General features: G+C 42.6%; 2 protein-coding genes and 1 long non-coding RNA gene across 9 annotated transcripts in view; 1 reads left to right on the forward strand and 2 right to left on the reverse strand.

The window, feature by feature from the left end:
* PPIL2 (peptidylprolyl isomerase like 2) overlaps positions 1–18656 on the forward strand; it is a 109386-nt gene that overhangs the window by 76998 nt on the left and 13732 nt on the right. For 3 of the 6 annotated variants that reach the window (XM_084820495.1, XM_084820496.1, XM_084820497.1), the window contains one exon: positions 726–3084. Coding sequence is in view for 3 of the 6 variants with exons in the window: in XM_084820496.1 (XP_084676622.1) it covers positions 726–819 (94 nt within the window). In the remaining 3 variants the exon portion in view is untranslated. Of the gene's footprint in view, positions 1–725; positions 4405–18656 lie in introns of those variants that run through there. The other 3 variants (XR_014785812.1, XR_014785813.1, XM_084820494.1) reach the window with 3 other exon arrangements.
* On the reverse strand, positions 3164–14570 carry LOC146336097 (uncharacterized). The gene is made up of 5 exons (XR_014785815.1): positions 14125–14570; positions 12033–12058; positions 11732–11827; positions 4096–4204; positions 3164–3239 (listed from the first exon to the last, which is right to left on the reverse strand). It is a non-coding gene; the product is annotated as an uncharacterized LOC146336097 (long non-coding RNA).
* The window catches only part of YPEL1 (yippee like 1), a 28653-nt gene continuing 27095 nt past the window's right edge, over positions 17099–18656 (reverse strand). For both annotated transcript variants that reach the window (XM_084820503.1, XM_084820502.1), the window contains exon 5: positions 17099–17923. In XM_084820503.1, the coding sequence (XP_084676629.1) occupies positions 17834–17923 (90 nt within the window). In that variant the 3' untranslated portion in view covers positions 17099–17833. The remainder of the gene's footprint in view (positions 17924–18656) is intronic.

Raw genomic sequence — 18656 nt, forward strand, 5'->3', positions numbered from 1 at the left:
CTGACGTAAAGGATAAAAAATTGAAAGTTGGTCCTGTGTTGTAGGTTGGGCTGCCAAGTCTGACAAGTTGAAGATGGCTTGCTTGTGTGGTTAGCACGTCACTCCATCTTTCTGCCAGTGCACTCAAGGCAGCTCACAGTTTAAAATACCTGCTTACAGTTTAATAGCTGGAGCCTCTTTTGTTCTTCCATTTCACACCGGCTTTTCTTTTTAATTTTCTAAACTACCCTGGACAAGGCCAGCACTTCAGCCACTTCTGGCCCAGCATCCCCTAGCCACAAGCAAAGCTCAGTGTGCTGCCACTGAGCAGATGAGGGTGGGGAGGGCCTTAGCTCAGTGGGAGAACAAAAGTTTGCACACAGAAGGTTGCAGGTTCAGTCCCCAGAGTCCCCGGTTAAAAAAGGATCTCGGGTAGACCTCTGCCTACCCGCACTGCTGTCACTCAGAGCAGACAGGACTAGCTAGATGAACTAGCGGTCTAACTATAAGGCTGCAGTATATGCTCAGAGTTGAACGAAGGCAGTGTAGTGGTTAGACCAAGGATTCATATTCCCCATTTGTTTTGGGCAACTGTGGGCCAGTCACTCATTCTCAGCCTAACCTACCTCACAGGGTCATTGTGAGGATAAGGGGGGGGGGCATTGTACACCACCCTGAGCTTTTTTGGATAAAGGGAGGGACAGAAGATGTAATAAATCAGCCTGACTGTGTGACTTCCATTATAGGAAGCGAGCAGTAGAAGATGACGGACCATCCACCAGTGCAGCTGCAAAGAAAGAGAAGAAAAACACAGGTTTTGGGGACTTCAGCTCCTGGTAGCCGATTTTAAGGTGGCCAGCTCTAAAGAACCCATCCATAGCCAAGCCCGGACTCCACTGTTTTGAGTGGAGGAGGCTAGATTTTGCCTCTGCGTGCACACGGACACAAATCAGACATTTTCCCAACGTTCCTTAATTTAACTTTGTTTCCTTGGCAGCTCTCTTCTTTCCTTTGTTTTTCAGTGAGTGACTGCACTCTGTGATTCAAGGATGACTCTTGTGCATGGCTGCTCAGCAAATCTATCCATAGGAACGTAAGAGGACACTTAAACAGATGAATGAAGTCCTATTTGCGAGGTTTGATTCCAGACTTAAGCCAGATTCAGGCAGAGGAGGAGGAGGAGGAGGCGGCGGCGGCATCACTAGATTTGTACCCTTGTTGCAGGCTTAATATAATCCCTTGCTCCTTTCCAACTATGATTCATAAACACCTGTGCATCCTTCTCCATTTCACACCTCCTCGACCACTGTTCCTTTGAGCCATCAACTACCCAGACTTTATTCCCTTTCTCCGAGGGATACCCTTCCAGCTCAGCCCCTTTGGCTGACTGATCTCACAAGTATTGAAGAGCTTAGGAAGCAGCAGTCTAGACCTCTCTGCAGGGGCTGCTTTTGTACAGAGAGATGCAGATTCAAAACTCACCTGGCCACAAGGTGAGATGTCAGTTTCAAAAAGAGGCAAGTCCAGGTAATGCTGCAGCCCTGTTTGCCCTATCTCAGACAGCTAGCCTGAGCCCTCCAAGTCTGTTAGCCACTAGCTTTTGCTAGGCATGTTTTTTTGACAGGCCAGATGGAGATACTGCAGCACAGTAAGGGCATCCCCAGAAAAATGGCCTGTGGCTTCAGGAAGGTTGGTGACCACTAGAGTAGAGCAGAGAGTAGTGGAACTGCATGGGGAGGGGGTTTTGCTTTGCCTTTGTCATTGGAACCAGGTCACTGAATGCAAGCAGATAGCCTTGGGGAAGGAATATAAAGATTTGCACAGGGCTTGGACAGAGAGGAAAAGAGAATGGGGGAGATCCCCACAGGAAGAGTCTTGACGTAAAGGACACAAAATTGAACGTGGGTCCTGTGTTGTAAGTCAGGGTGAAATATGGGCCCCAAGTCTGACAAGTCGAAGACGGCTTGCTTCCTTAGTTAGTGTGTTGCTCTGTCTTTCTCCCAATGCACTCAAACCTAGGATTTTCATTCGAGATCCTCCCCCCTCCCTCCCGCCCCATAAAGTGCTTTTCACCCTTTGGAGTTCCAGATGGGTTTTTGGAAGGGTGAATTCTGCAGAGGAAAAGCAGCTGGGGGGATAAAAGGAACCTCTGCCATTTGCAAAGGAGAAAAGATCAGTGAGGGAGTTTGAGCAGCCTCTCTCCCAGCTGCTACTTCTCTGCCCAAAGCAGCTTTTCTTTAACCAGTGCCAATCAGTACATGCATTTCTGTTTAATTTGTCATCTGTCCTTCTTGCTGAAGATGGACAGAGTTATGGCAGTTAAGATGGGGCCGAAGCTCCACATTTGCTAGCTTCCCATCATGCTGGGTGGGGAAAATGGAAGTTGCAGTCCAACAGGTCTGGAGGGCACCAGGTCAGGGAAGTCTGCGCTAAAGCAAAGGTGCTGGCTGAGGGAATGTCTTATGCCAATTTGGGGCAGGTTTGCTAATGTGTATAGGTCTTTTTCATACAGTACAAATGAATGATAAGAAAAGCAGTATTAAAGATAAAGCAAATAAAATCTCACCCCCCACCACACACACACACACACACACACTTTTCCTAGATATCCATATTGCAGGATATCAGTGAAGAGTATTCTCTGTTAGCAGGAAGATATAATTTGAGAGAGAGAGCGCCTGGATTTTCGTTCATTACTTCTTATTCACTATCCCAGAACAGGGGAGCAAAACTGTAGCGCTTGGCTCAAGGCTGCACAAGGTAAGGTGGCCCCCACTGCTCCAGTTTATATGCACAGACACCTTAAGAGTCTGACCAGAATATTTAAGCTATCTTTGTATAGACTGAATTCACCAGGATCAGTCACATCCATCATCAAGCAATCTTTAAAGCCACACCACAAAAAGAGACAGTGAAATACTTATGTGGTTGTTTGCAGTGAGAAGCCGAGATCCCCTCTCAAGAACTGAGTATATATTGCTTTAGAAAATAACAGTTTATATATTGCAGTACTACCTTGTTTATGAAAAAAGTCCCTTGATACAAAATTGTAGCAGGAGAAATTCTGTGAAATACTTTTCATTAAAGGTTTACATTTTCATTGGCTTGGCGTGCCTTGATGCAGTTTTTTCCAGGGTTCTGCCAATACAGTGCTTTGTTTTCTCTTTTGTTTTCTTGCCAGGAAATGAGTCATCCATATTTTCAAAGATCCTTACAGGAGTCAGGGCTCTTTTGAGGAAATGGCTGCAGCTCTCCATAAACTATAAGTTCAACATTTGAGGAGGAAAACAAACTTCAGTCTGTTTGCAATTTTTTAAAAAGCAGGTTAAGGTTTAAAGTGGGGGGCAGCATCAGAGGTTGGTCTCCTAGGCAGGGGCTGAGCGCCCACAGCCTGCCAGAGGTATTTTATTGCTGTGAGCCGCCTTGGGATGGCTTCTGCGCTGAAAGGCACCCAGGAGTTGCCATTCATTCATACATACATAGGTATCTGCTGCCACTGACCAAACCTGGTGCAGCTACTAGACACAATTGCTACTCACTCAAAGCGGTGAGCAGCTACCAGCACATTAGTTCATGTTCCCTGAGCACCAGTGAGGATTGGTCCCAGCCACAAAGATGAGGTGCTGCTACTTGTTTATCTGCTCTCTGAAGAAGCAAATGATAGTTCCTGGCCAGGATGATGCCTTGGGAGGGCTTTCTTGTCAAGAGCCTCCTCCCCCAAACCTGTAACTGATCTACAGCAGGAGTAGGCAACATGTGACCCTCCTGATGTTTTGGTCTACAACTCCCATGATCCCTCAGCATTGGAGTTGTAGACCAAAACATCTGGAGGGACACAAGCTGCCCACTCCTGGTCTAAAGTAACAATCCTGCTGCTTTTGCCTACTTTATTATCTTCTGGTCTGTTTGGGGCACCTCTGCCCTCTTACTAGGTGGTTTCCTGATAGGAAATGCTATGGAACTGCAGTTGGTTTCTTTATTATTACAGGTATATTCTGCCTTTCTGCTACAATTAGTTTTTAAGACTGCTAACAGGAAAGAAATACAAGATAAAATACAAAATTATAACAACATAAAAGCATATAGATAAAAATGAAACAACCAGTTCAAACCTACCTCAGCAGCTTAAAATCCCAAAGCATGTCTAAATGAAAACGTCTTTCCCTGCTGGTGAAAGGAAAACCAAGATGGAGCTAGCCTGGCAGGCAGTCCTGGGGCCTAAAAGCTGAAGAGAAGCAATCTATTTCAGAAATATTAAGCTACTGAATAAATGTTGTAGCCAAATCAGTGGTTAAAAATGGGAAGAAGTGTATCGTGAAGGACAAAGCTGCGGCTTTTAGCAGGAACACAGATTCTAAGGTGCAACGCGATCAAACAACCACCAAAACCCACAAATAAAGAAAAACCACTCAAAATGACAAACTTGAAAGAAAGAAAAACCATAGGAAGAGAAAGTTAGAAAACGGAGAAATTCCCTCAGCGCAGTCAAGACCAAGTCCCTTGAATCGAGTGTTGCCACAATGGCAGTTGATGAAGAACTGAAGGATTAGGCAAGAACCCACTGGAGCATGCGCAGTGGGGTGGTGGGGGAGGGTTCCTGCCAAAATATTTCAGCTTTAGAAATTTCCCAAATCAAGGTTTTGTGCAGGCGCAGAGCCCATATGTGTGATGCACAGAGACCACGAAGAAGAAATAAAACTATTTAGACACAAGCTACTCCTAAGACTAGAGTCTTGTTGGCTAGAACTAGGGATGTACGAATCCCTTACCTGACTCCACGCAGGGGCATCCGTGGTGGGGGGCAGGTGCTCTGTCCCTCCCCCCAGAATACTGCCCGTCTGGCTCCGCTCCGCGGCCAAGCCGCAGAGCCGCCAGCTGGCTCCAGTTGCCCGCAGCCGGACATCCGGCTGCTGGGCAGCCCTGCAGGGATGCAAATGGCAGCTGTCGTAGCCACCACCATTTGCGTACGCTGGGTTTTTTTCCCCCCTGCCGTGATAGGCTACATAAATACTTACGTAGCCTATCAGGGCCTCCGCAGGGATGCAAATGGCGTCCCTGCGTTTGCCGTGATAGGCTACATATTTACCGGCTAGGAAGAGGAGGAAGCGAATGGCAGCCAGGATGGCCGCCATTCACAAAGCAGCGCGGACAGGAGCAGGTAAATGCTCCGTTTCACGTGGCTTTCATGGGGTGGGGGGGGGCGGGGCTTCGTTCCGCGACGGATTTCGGGGGCGGTCTCACCGAGATCCGTCGTGGAATTCTCTGACATCCCTAGCTAGAACTGAATACAGAATTACCTAAAGATAAGAAGCAAATGGGAGAAAACTAGTTTTCTGCAGCTTAATTTTCAATTTGCAACTTGACATCCATAAGGAGACATCGATCGGGCTGTTCAGGAAGAAGAAGAAATACAGCGCTCCTTGGCTTATGACCTTATTTTTCAGTCACCAGATAGAAATTACATGGAACCAACGGCCTGTTGTATGTTGCTTGCTTACATGACATCCTGTGACTTGCAGCGTAAGGTGTGTCTTGTCTCCCTTGAAAAGCAATGGACTCTGTGCTTCAGCTGACCAAACTTCCTAGCACCTGACAGCAGCCCGGTCTTAGCAGATTATTATTCCATTGCTCTCTCCAGGCCAAGAAAACCTTTACCTGCTTAGATTGATGCATCTTCTCAAGTGGGGATGTATGAGAAATTAGTTTGTTTGTTTTTGATCAGAATTTACCCAGTCTGCACCCTCTAGACCAAACATGGACTTGGATCCAATTTGCAGTCGAAGTTTGTACATCTCCGAGCTTGTAATGTGATTTGTGGACCAAAAGAATGTGTTCAAGAACATGCCTACATTTGAAAAATGCACACATTTTAATCAATGGGAGAAGAATGCATACGTTTCAAAGACGCGCACAAATGATGTGTACATTTGGAAAAATACGCACAGATTTTCATGTGAAAAGAAAAAAGTTCACAATCTGATACAGACTTGAGCTGGATGGAATTCAGCTGGAATTCAGAGAACTTCAGCAAGCTCCTGTTTAAAAGCACAGCACCAATTAAGAAGAGTGCAGAACTGAGAGAGAGATGTGTCAGGGAATGAGAGTGGAGAGATAAGGAAGGCAAGATTATGGAGAACTTTAAATGTAAAGACAAAAAGTTGTGCTGAATCCGGGAGCAGACAAGAAGGCAGTAAAGCAATTTGTAGAGGGGGCATCATGTGGTTAGAGCAACAACAGAAGTGAACAATTTTGGCTGAGGTGAGACAAAAGAAGCCAACAGAGAAAGTTTCTGTAGTCAAGGTAACTACATCAGTGGGAAATAAACCATAAATTATGCAACTGGCATTCTGCTTATGATTTTGCAATTTCATGCATTATGACACTAATGCTGCATGTTTTTGAAAGTTCCAGGGGAGCATTTATTTACAAGATTTATATACCACTTTACATCCAATAAAATATCTGAGCGGTGATGAGAGAGTTCTTGTCCTAGGTTACAACATGCCTGAAGATACGATGGAGTGATCTGAGTGTCAACAGACCCTCTGTGGATGGAAATCAGATGAGATTATCAAGTATGAGTAGAGGTATGCGCCTTGCTTCCTTGGCTGCACCATCTTGACCATGAGGACTTTAGCAAACCGCCCAGGTTGCTGACGTCAGATCCAATGGCAGAATCCTCTACTGGAAGTGAAAGCTGTCATAGGAGAAGCAGAGTGACTTCTAGGTCTGACTGACAGGAATGTGAAGGTATGCCTCAAATTGATGATGCTTGCTTGTTGAAGGAGGCCACTATGGATCCAAGGGTTTCTGTCCTAATGTGCTTTTTCCTGAGAGATGTCTTCAGCCATTTAAAGACCACGATGGCTTGTACATCTCCATTCTCTTAGGCAGTAAGAAACAAATGAATACCTCCCCCCGCCTCCAATAAGCATCACTGGGAATAAGTCTCCTGGGCCCATGTATCTCACGTTGTGGTCTGCATCCAGAGAAGACGGCCTTAGGAAGATCCCTTGCTGGAGGACTCCATTTGGACTTCTATGCCCCAGAAGTGTGGTACAAGCTTTCTTGTAGAGACCAAAAGGCCTCTGCCATCTTGTCTTACGATCTCCTTCTTAGCCATAGGTAAAGCTTTGTGTGTCTGTGCATCTCTGATTTCAATAAGGATTGTCTTCAGCGGTTTTCCAAACAGTCTGGCACCTACAAAAGGGAAACTTCCCAACCTCGCTTGGATCTTGGGTCCACCACTTTTGGTCTCTACAATCCACTTCCTAGCTACTGCATTAGTTGCTATCGCTCTGGATTCAAACTGAGCTGCATCCAGTGATGAGCCTGCTGGCAGCGCCATGGACAGCACCATCTTTTAAAAAGTGCTGTTCACAGGTTTGAGGGTAGAGTCCAATCTGGCTAGTTCTTCCAACTAAAGATGAACTGTTCCTGCAAAGACACAGTTGGCGACTGAAGTGTGGAAAATGGATGCAGATGCCTCCAAATCCCTGCTTGTTGCATCAATCTTTAGGCCTTCCCATTCCAGCTGGGGGAATGGCAGCAGCTGATATCAGTGCTCCCAGTGGGGCATCTACGATGGAGAACTTAAGCATGTCAAAGAAGAAATGTGGGTGCCACTGCTGGGGGAAAATAGCCCTCTGCTGAAGATCTTATCTGAACAGTTTCATCTGATTATATTTATATCCATCCTTTTCCTGTGGACTCAAGGTGACCAACATCAATTTTGTATAAGTTTAGTTTTCCCTAAAAGGGTCACAATATTGGGTACAGGAAAAACAAAGTAGGGGAAAGTTAAAAAAAAATAGGCAAAGGATTCCTTTTCACTCTTCTGGGTTCCACTTGTATCCATTATACATTACCAAGCTGTGACACTTCTGTATGTTTGCTCTGTTAGTCCCTTTCCCCCATTTCTCAGACCAGAAAGGTAGAAACAAAACTAGTCACCAGAATCTCCTCCTACATCCCACACACAGAAGAGTGGACGAATCCACTTCTATGGTGATGGTTTATTCTGCTGGTTTATCTAGACCAGAGGTGGAGAATGTCAGGCCAGGGGACCAAATCCAGCTCACCTGGGCTTTCCCAGAAAGCTACACCCACTTTCCCCTTAGCAGAGCTAAAAAGCAGTGGGGGAACCTCCCTGTAAGTGTTGTTAGCTGCTAGAAGTGTTTCAGGAGAGCCATACCACAGAAGTAGCTTGCAACTGTCAGGATCTCAGGCAGATTTTCTGGCCTATTCAATGCTCACTGCTTTAGCCCCGTCACTTGCCGTATGCAACGGCCAAAGGCTCTCTGCAAAGGCTTTCTTTTGCCTAGACCTGTAAGCTCCCAGCCTCTAGTTCATCAGATCATAATAAGCCACTGTTGCAGTGCAGTTTATGTCTCACTCACTGTTAAGCCCAGCATGTGGCTTGAATCAATCCAATCTCTGTCATCTTCCACCAAGCTGAAAAACTGCTGCCTTGATGATGACCTCACCCTCTGGAAATAACGCTCCAAAGGAAGTGTTTGTTTTGCTGCCCTCCTCCCCCTCCCCTTTCCCCCATCCAAGAGGAGAATGATAGCAACAGTGCTGAAAATAGAAAGCATAAGTGGGAAGAGTGATTGAAAGAAATTGTGGCTTTTTGCAGACATTATGACCCAGCGCATATGTCACTGAAACATAAGAGCCCAAATTGGCTACAACGTAACTTCTGTTTTAAAATGTCTCTCTCCTATTTTCCAGTCCACATTGGTGTATCTACAGATAATGGGTGAAGGGCGCTTTTGTGTCATGCATTAAAATGCCTCGAATAGGCCATCTCAGATGGCCAAATTAAAGGCCAAATTAGTGTCGATGTTATGATTTCACAACCATCTCGTCTAAGCCTGGACTAGGCACAGAATTCCATGATCTGCTTGATAAAAACAAAGACAATTTTGAAAACAACACACTCATTGTGACATGAGCTTTTGAAGGCAAGAGCCATACTGCTTGGACAGTGAAAGCGATATAGCAGATGGAGCTATAACTTTAACCGATACATGAGATTTAAAAAAAAATACAAGGGAAGGCATACATCCTGAAAGCCAGTACCATACACGAATACTTGAGATTAAATAACAAGGGAAATAGCAGGCAGACTGACATCAAGCATTCACCAGAGGCCAGTTCTAGTATTATGAGAAAGTGACAAAAACTTCTTTCTATCCATTTTCTCCACAACATGCATCAATTTTCAAAACCTGTTATTTCCTCCTTTAGCTGTCTTCTTTCCTGAACAAAAACATTCTCCAAACAATGTAACCTTTCCTACTAGAGAAGTTGTCCAATCCCCTTGATCATTTTAAATGCCTGTTCCTGCGCCTTCTCCAATTCTGCAATATCCCTCTCTTAAGATGGAGTGAACAGAACTCTGCACAGTATTCCAAGTATATCCATGCCATATAAATGTATTGTACCAACAGTTTTATTTTCAGGCTTTTCCCCCAATGTGGTTAGCTAATTTTGTGAAAAGCTCCCTGCAGTTTTTAATCACACCAGAGACCCCCCCCACACCCCAAAAGGCCATCATTTCTATGATTAAGATCCAGCTGCGTCAACAGTAAGAGCCACTTACATGAACCAGTTACTCAAGGAGTTGCATTGGGCATACCTGCCCAAGTGGATTATTCATTTCAGTTCAAATCAGAAGATCGTAAGAACCCAGCTAGATCACAGCAAAGGCCTACCTAATGTAGCATCCCAGGTGCGTCTGAGCAGCCTACGAATTGTTGCTCCCAGGGGCTGGCATGCAGTGGCATTGTGCTTCTGAACACAGAGGCTGCGTATAGCCATCATGACTGGAAGCCATTGATAGAGTTTTCCTTCATGAATGTGTCTCTTCCCCCTTTCAAAGCCAACAGCACTCAGGCACGTCTAAAGAAATGAGCTGATATATTTCTTCTCTGCCCCAGGCAGCTGCTCCAAGCTTTTCCCAGCCCTTCTTTCCTATACTTTAGGATCCTTGAGGTTCAGACCCACATCATAAATTCAGCCTAGGCTTTACCCCTTGAAATTAATGGGCAACTGAAACCACACCCCTGTAACTGAATCAGGAATGTCTACTGTATTATACTGAATGACCAGCGATCTCTGGAATAACTGATATAGCATAACCATGCAAAGAAAACCTGTTTTTCTTCTTCCGATGACTTGTATTTAAACATTGAGCTTCCTGCCATGTCAAGGTTAGTAAGGGTCAGACTGCAAACTCTTTCACAATGGCCCTTTGGCTTTAACGTACTGTGTGTGTGGGGGGGGGGGGTACAACAAAGGAGAAATTACAAGACAATACTTGGTGCTGCTCATTAACTGGAAAAGGTCTGAGTCATCAAGCTGACTGGTTTTTTGACAACAAGCAATGCTGCAGCTGTCCTTGAAGGAGGTTGTCTGCAATGCCGATTGACCTTTCTCAAAGCCTACAGAGCCCCATGTAAATTGTCTGCTCCACCAGCATCATCATTCCTCCCCCCGCCCCAGACTCCCACCACAAAGGAAATTTTGATAGGCACAAATTGCTTCCAGTTCATGAGAAATCAATGAGGTTATGATGGAATTTGTCAAACCACCCCCAATCAGGCCCAAGGTCCATCTAGTCTAGCATTCTGTTCACACAGTGGCCAACAGCTGCCCACGGAAAACCCACAAGCAGGACATGAGTACAAAAGCACCCTTCCACTAGTGTTCCCCAGCATACTGCCTCCGATGCTGGACGTAGCATCCTCCATGAATTTCTCTAACACCCTTGTAAAGTCATCCAACTTGGCAGCCATCACTACATCTCGTGGTAGCAAATTCCATAGTTTAACTATGTGCTGTGTGAAGGAGTCCTCCCTTTTCTCTGTCCCAAATCTCCCACTGCTCAGCTTCATGGGATGGCCCCACTGGGGTCTAGTATTATGAAAGGGAGAAAAATGTCTCCCTATGCACATTCTCCACACCATGGGGGAGGGTAGTTACAATTCTTTTATTAAAATTGTATTATTCCATCAACAATAAATTATCTCAAAAGATCCTAGAATAAGAGTGCAAACTCAAAGACTAGCACTGGGTCCCTTGGTTGCTGAAGCCAAAGATTTGTTCTATTTTCTCCAAAATATACACATTATGTGGCATTTCCTGTCTAGGACAAAGTGTATTATCAACCTGTGGGTCTCTCTCACTAACAGCTTACATAGTTTGTTTTTAAAAAATTATGGCTTTATTGAAAAGTTTTCATCTTAAACATTCACCCATCCCTCTTCTCCCCTCTCTACAACTAGCCTTCAAACATTATCTATAAAACCACAAACCCGGTTTAAAATAAGGACCTGAGATTGGTTAAGATTGCCACTGGTGAGGCATGCTGAGATGGGTCTAAAGACCCATGGAAAGGAGTGGAGGAAATTTCAAGATCCACAAAATGCTGTTTGGCTCAAGGCACTTCAAAGAAAATCTTGGGCGCACTGTAAAATCACAACATCCTGTGCTCTTTGAATACTCCTTTTGCAAATGATGCCTCATAGTTGAAGTGCAGAGTCTTGTGTCTTTACAGTGCCCCTGAGGAAGATTTTCTTCAAAACACCTTAGGCCAGGCAGTGTTTGGGGCATCTTGAGGTTTCTTCCCCTCCTTGGTGCCTTCTAAAGACTCACTGGCAAGATCATCAGACACATAAAGGGAAACCCTGAAATGGGGTGGAAACATACACATGCACACACAATCATACACACACTCAACCCTTACCTCCTTCCCTGTGATGACGACCATTGGTGGGCTGGAAGTGATGCCAAATTCTGGAACCATGATTGATTGACCAATCAAGTGTGAACAGAAGCAGCCCTAAGTAAAAATCAAGGGCAAGCAATAAAATGAATTATAGATGCATTTTAACTTATTTTGTCTATGCCTTTGTGTTTGTAGTCAAACTCCCCCCCCCACTTTTTAATGTTTTCACTAAGATTACTCTGAAACTGCTATGCCCCACTCATATCACCTTACCATCTACCTAGCTCTAATAGAATATGAGTAGTAGAAGAAATCTTACCATCCTTATCTATGTTTCTGGCTGGCCTGAGAAATAAAGAAGGCATCTGTGTTAGCAGATGAACCCCATATTTACAGACTGAGAATTAGAATCATATATTATATAATTATTATTATATAATCATCATATATTATTATTTTGTGTTGCTATTGTACACCGCCTAGAGTGGCTGGGTAGCTGGCCAGATGGGCAGCTAATAAATCTAATAATAATAAATAATAATATATACTAATAGCTATCGCTATTCCCCGAGTGCCATTCACATACAAGAGAGAGGCACCAATATGTTCAAGGGAGCCAGGCAAGGTTTGCAAAAGTACAACAAAAATCTTTAGGGGAAAAAACGTAAGGTGGAAAAAAAATCCATCCCATTGAGGACTGAGTCTACTTCAAGGACAAGAATACTGACTGACTGTTGGTGGGGGAGGGGGAAGAAAATTGGATGGGAGGGGGAATGGAATCTCATGGAGGAGGACATGGCTGGCTGGAACAGTGAACAGTTACAGGTCCGTTTGTTTCTTCTAATTCTTGGCCTTGATACCACCTGAGAGTGAGTGAAGGAGAGAATATTCTGCCAGATCAGCAGCAACTACTGACAACCACCCTTTATGCTTGTTAAACACATCGGTAGTGGTGTAGAGGGAAGTTTTAAAACATCCACAGCTATGTTCGATGAAAGCTTCTAACAAAAACCGGATAGTTTTATAAATATTGCTCACACTCTCATGTAGCTAAAATGCAACCCTTCTCTCTGTTTTTAAAGAAAGGAACCACAAAGAGAAGTTTTTAATTCAACAAAACAACTGAAAGCTTTTATTGTGATACCTCAAATAGATACAATAAAGTGAAACAAATTGTGTACAGCACTGCTAAGACAAAAACCAGAAAGAAGCCACATCAGCCACAAAAGAAAGCATTTTAAAAAGTCGTTTCAGCAATGAGGCACAAGTCAATTGCCACCTAAGACTCATGTGTTTGACCCTTCCTTGCTTCTCTGAAAACCCTGTTCTTTATAACATACACTATCGGTTGTTTCTACACTAAGGGTGCAGTATGTGGTGCTATCATCAACTTGAATGCTGCTTCCATGCTCACCCCGTTATACAAGTTGGATATTAAGATGTGGCTATCGCAGCATGTCAACATAAAACATGTTATCATTATAGATTATGATTTTATTTGAAAAAAAAAGCCAGATTTTGTAAATCTCTCATTTCAGATTAATTAGAAATGGCATGCCCCTATTAATTCTGTTCATATTAATGGCCAACATGGGTTGTCTTTTTCTCTCAAAAGAAAAGGTACTGTTGCTTTGAGGTCTGATTTCATCTGACACCGAGTGAGATTTTAATAATAGTATTTGTCACAGAGTTCTATGACATAAGGTCCATACAAATAATAAAACAATTTAGAGAGATATCAGTCATTTTGACTTGCCACATCTTAAAATATGAAATATAATATAGAGAAACTTGGACAAGATTAAAACAGTGCTCTTTAGCCCCCTTCTATTGCTCTGGATTGTTACATAATAAATTCATGGCAGTAGCACAGCGAATCAAATCCATGCGTACAAGACTGGTTAAGCCAAAAAGCAAACTCTTTATTTGGGACACAGAGTGAACGTTGCAACTTAATTTGCCTCAAGTATGCCATTTCCCCTCGCCCCCACAATGGCTAAAAGGCATCCACAGCTGTTAGTCTCAAAGAAATAACTACCACATGAAATCACTTCTCACTATTTAATGCACATGTCAAAAGAGCTAGAAAATGAAAACTAGGTTGCAGCCTGGGCCAGTTCAGATGCACAAAAACCCTTCATGTGAAGCATCCTTATGGAGACATCTTTACCCTTGTGGAGGTAACATCTGATCCAGAGTGGCCATGTGATGGGCGTTGCTTCCAGGATTTTACTTGCTAAGTCCCCATCAACACTTTCGCAGGATATAACACATACCTTCCTCCACATAGCTACATAGGGGGATGCTCCACATGGAGATTTTTAGAATGTCTGAACTGACCCTCAGTCATGTCATATTGTCGGGTTATTTTAGGATAACGGTGGCTACTGAGATCAGAGAAAAACACACACCTCAATACATGTACATTTTGCTAGCACGTTCCTGTATGTGCCAATGAACATTCTTCCCAAGAGCCAGCTTGTAATCAGTTCATCTAGTCCAAAAAGGCGGTTGGGGGAAGGGGGGAGAACTAGTAGGAAACACACAGATGTTCACAAAAAATTGTTGTTACAAGATATAAAAAATATATATATATAAAATAAATGTTAAGACCAACAGTAATAAAAATAACAAGTAACAAAAGTGCTCAAGTTGAAGGGAAAGCGTAACTTACCCAGAAAGAACACACAAAACCTTAAATAGAATACATTACAAAAATGGTTAGAGGGAAAATGCTTTGTAAAATGTTCTTCAAGTATTATGTTTTTATGTAATGCTGGAAAGTTCAGTAACCAGACTGATCTTTTATACATCAACTAACATCCAGCAGTAGCTGGATTCTACTTTCACCAGATCTGTCAAATTGAAGCACCCAGTTTTAAAGAACCTCCTACGATGCCAAGCAAAGGAGTCCACTTACTCCTAGATATCTAAAAGGGATGCTACTTGACACCCATGGTATCAGTTTTAGATTTAAATTCTCTATCACCCTCCCATCCCCTTTTCAAAATTCATAAACATCATGCTCTATTTGGTATTCTTAAATGCTTTATCATCAGAAATGATTTGCATTAGATTTTTTACCCGCAGTTTGATACTCCAGATGCCAGCTTTTTTAACCTGTTTTGGGCATCCAGGTTAAACAAAAGGTTTTGGTGAAGACACCCATGTTCATGCACTCAGCCAAACGCAAATGTTACACACAAGGTGAAAAAGCATCTCGGGAGAGAAGAAGAATCGGAAAGCAGCAGAGAGAAGGGGATGTTCAATCCTTTTTCCATTCCAACCCGCACCCCACCCCCAGGGCAACTTCTCCCCCAAATGCACCCGCTGCTTTTGAAACCTGCCGGGGAAAGCTGCTTAAAGTGAGTTTGAGTGGGGAAAGCACTAAAAACACACACACACCTTCCTCTCTGCTACTTCTCTTAGCATCACCCAAAGTGGATTTTCAGTCTTAGAAAATGCTAAAATTATGTTTGTGTGTAACATGTAGTTTAGCCCTAAATGATTTAGGTCTGGAATATGAATAATGCACTGATATAAAGAGGTTGAACTACTCTAAAAATGTTTTTCCTCTTAACGTTTTTTTCTCTCTCTCAAACTCTCACCTCCCCCCCCCCAAAAAAACCCCTGACATTTGTCCTCTGATTATTATGGTACTAGATGAGAGAAACACATCAAGTGAGCAGCCATATTATGGAGATATGGTTCTAGCAACATTTTCATAGCTGGTACTAATTATAGCATCGTGAGCCAACAACAGTGCCCGACTGCTTACAATTTTAGTACTTTCATTGTTGGCAGTGGATACTGTGCCAGAGGGAAGATAGTTCAAGTTCTTTATCATGACAGCCATAAAACAACAGAGGGAAGAGAAGAAAACCAGATCTCCAAATTCAAGGAATTTAAAGTGATATACAATAACTTAATTCAGTTTGAGTTACTGGTATTTAGTCAGGGAACACCAGACTGATGTTTGCATGTGTCACAAACCCGCAGGACACACAGTGTCTGCTTGTACCAGTTCCCATGCTGATCACTTCTAGTCGAAGGGAACTAGAAGGATCTGTACTGGCAGCACAAGAGATGGCAGCACTAAGCAAATTACCAGGCAGCCAAGCATACCCAACTAGGAAGTAAGTATCTCATCTTCAAGGAACTTCAGCTTCTTGTAGTAGAACTATGGGGGCTAAAACGGCTGTTGTCTGGATGAATCAAGATGACTCCAGGTTCCGTTTTACTTTAAATCAAGTACTGGACTGAAGATTCATGGATCTAAAAACTCATTCATATTAAATAGAGCACCAGAATAAAGGTAATTCAGCAACACAAAATCTGAATCTAGCTGTCACTAGTACAGCTCTTTGGATTTGAATGCCTAAGAGGTAACTACATACACACATTTAAATAGATATATTCAATATTCTTTTTGCATCACAGTGTAACCATACTACATCCCAGATGGTTTATTTGGGAAAGAATTCCTCAACCAGAAGGGGGGGAAAGATTAATCTTCAGAGGAAGATTACTCCTACTTTTACATGAAATATATAGGTAAAGTGCAGTAGAGATTTGAAAGCCTATTAAGAGGATGTTAGCAGCAGCCAGCAAGGAGAGATAATGCAAAACTTTGTTATGACATGTAAAAGTTGTATTAGAAAGGAACAGAGTTTCCACTGTAAGGCTTTCCATATTATTCATGCTAACAGCAGTTACGCAGAGTTAGTGTAAAACGTTCTCCCATACATTTTTCCTCTTGTAAATTTTAGAACAAAGATTAATGCAAAAAACATGACGTAAAAAGTATTCAAATCTCTTGAAATAGTATGCATATAAAAGTTCCCTTAAGGGAACTTTACACACATATACACATTGTGGAAGTGTCTGACTGAGTCACCCCACTTAAAAGCAGCAGCTGGGAAAAATTACAAGTTGATGTTTCTTTCACATAACTGTTTATTACAAAAACATGCTTAGGGATGATTCAGCCAGCAAATCAAGCACCCCTTTAAAAAACTATCTTGCTACTTTTTTTCTCTCTTTAATGAAGAAATTAAGTCAATTTGCCACTTTCTTACCTGCTCATCAACCTCCCACAGGTAGGGTAGTAACAGCTATAGGCTCTGGCCACTTTTTAACACAAAAAATAATTCTGTGTGTTTAAGTACTGCAACAGCAGACCACTTCACTGATATCAACCTCTTTGTCCAGTGCATTAAAACTACAGAGCTACATGGAACCAGCCATAAAACCTCAATGGATGTACACGTCCCTATTAAGGGTACATTACCAAAAACATTTCACACTGACATATTAAAAATAAGAGCTGTATATTTGGTGCCCTTTGTTCTTGAAGACTTTGCTAGACATTTTTCCTTAAAAGAGCAAAGTCTAAACTTTCTTAGGAATGTATTGATTTAGGCCATCTATTCCACAGTATTACTGTCTTTGTTATCCTTGTAAATTGTCAAACCCCCCTCCCCCTTTCTCTCTCTCTCTCTCTGCTTTTTTTATATATAAAAGTGAAAGTTTACTAACTTCAGTCAGTACAACTGACTGAACATTTAACCAACCTGGCCAAAAGATGTACACAGGTTGCAGTACACAGAAAATATTTTTAGAAGTAATAATGATTACTACAACACTGTGTCCTTTTCACTGCAAAGAGACCACAGAAATTGTTATGTATGGGAAAAAATAAAAAGAGACATACTAATCCCATACATTCTCTCCAGGACTGTTCATGCAGGGGCAGGTGACAGGCAAAAAGCATGCACAGCAGAAGGGAGCATTTGAAGGCATAGGTCAAAAGAGAGATGCTAGCTAGTAAAAGTAATTTGCAGTTAGGGAATTATTCCTCTAGAGTTTTTAGAAAAAGTTCATTCAAAACAACTGTTCACACAGGAATACATATACAAAAAGAGGGGAACTTACACAAAGAGAAAGAGGCAAAAGATGGCCTTGGAGGGGAAAAGCCACAAAATTACACTACTTAGCTTGAAGGTTTCAAAAATGCAGTGATTTTCTCAACCAAGCCCAACCATAATCCTTTTTGCATTAGTCTTTTATAAAGCATGTTCCACAGATTAAGTGTCCATAAAGAAAGAGTAGTGTTCCAATTTACTCCCAGCCATTGTCTTTGATCATGTGGGCAAGTTCAATGATGAATTTTCCTTCTTTGTATTTCTGACTGCTCTCAAATGCATGTTCCTAGGCCAGAAAATAAAATATTAGATTTCCGTTATCTACTCATCTCAAACAAGAATATATTCTAACAAATCTCTAAGTGTCATTCAGCGTACATATCTCTTGTATTTTTCAATCATCCTATAAATGACAGGCATGTTCTAGCCCTACCCTTAGAAGTTCAACTCTCTACACAGTTCAGTGACTACAGCAGCCTTCCCCAACGTAGTGCCCTCCAGATGTGATGGACTACAACTCCCATCAGGCACAGAAAGCATGGCCAGTGGTCAGGGAAGTTATGAGTTGTAGTCCAAAATAACTGGAGGGCACCACACTGAGGAACGCTGGACTAGAGCATCAGCTAGTAATAGGTGATTTCATGTTATAAATACACTTTTGTTGTTGTTATTGGGAAACAACAAAAAATCAAAACACACTAAGCAATAAGGTAGACATTTTGTGAAGAAGACTCTCTTGTGTTGTTGTTTTTCATTCCTAGCATCTACAATATCAGACCTTAAAGAATGAAAATCTTGTGGAAAATATACTTCCATTACCAACAGTCATTACAGATGTTACCTTGAGACTGGTACACAAAGGGTCCTGGAATCAATATGCAATGTGTAATGAGATGATCATGTACATCACAAAGCCCCCTATGAAACCTCCACTGCCACCCCAGCCCCACTGGAAAAAAAGTGAATGGATTACACAAGCAGGTCCCCAAATCACACATACTGCTCTATAAATGATGGGG

Source organism: Heloderma suspectum, chromosome 13, assembly GCF_057233095.1.
Source record: "Heloderma suspectum isolate Gila_16-S chromosome 13, 16-S_ref, whole genome shotgun sequence".
In the NCBI taxonomy this organism is placed as follows: Eukaryota; Metazoa; Chordata; class Lepidosauria; order Squamata; family Helodermatidae; genus Heloderma; species Heloderma suspectum.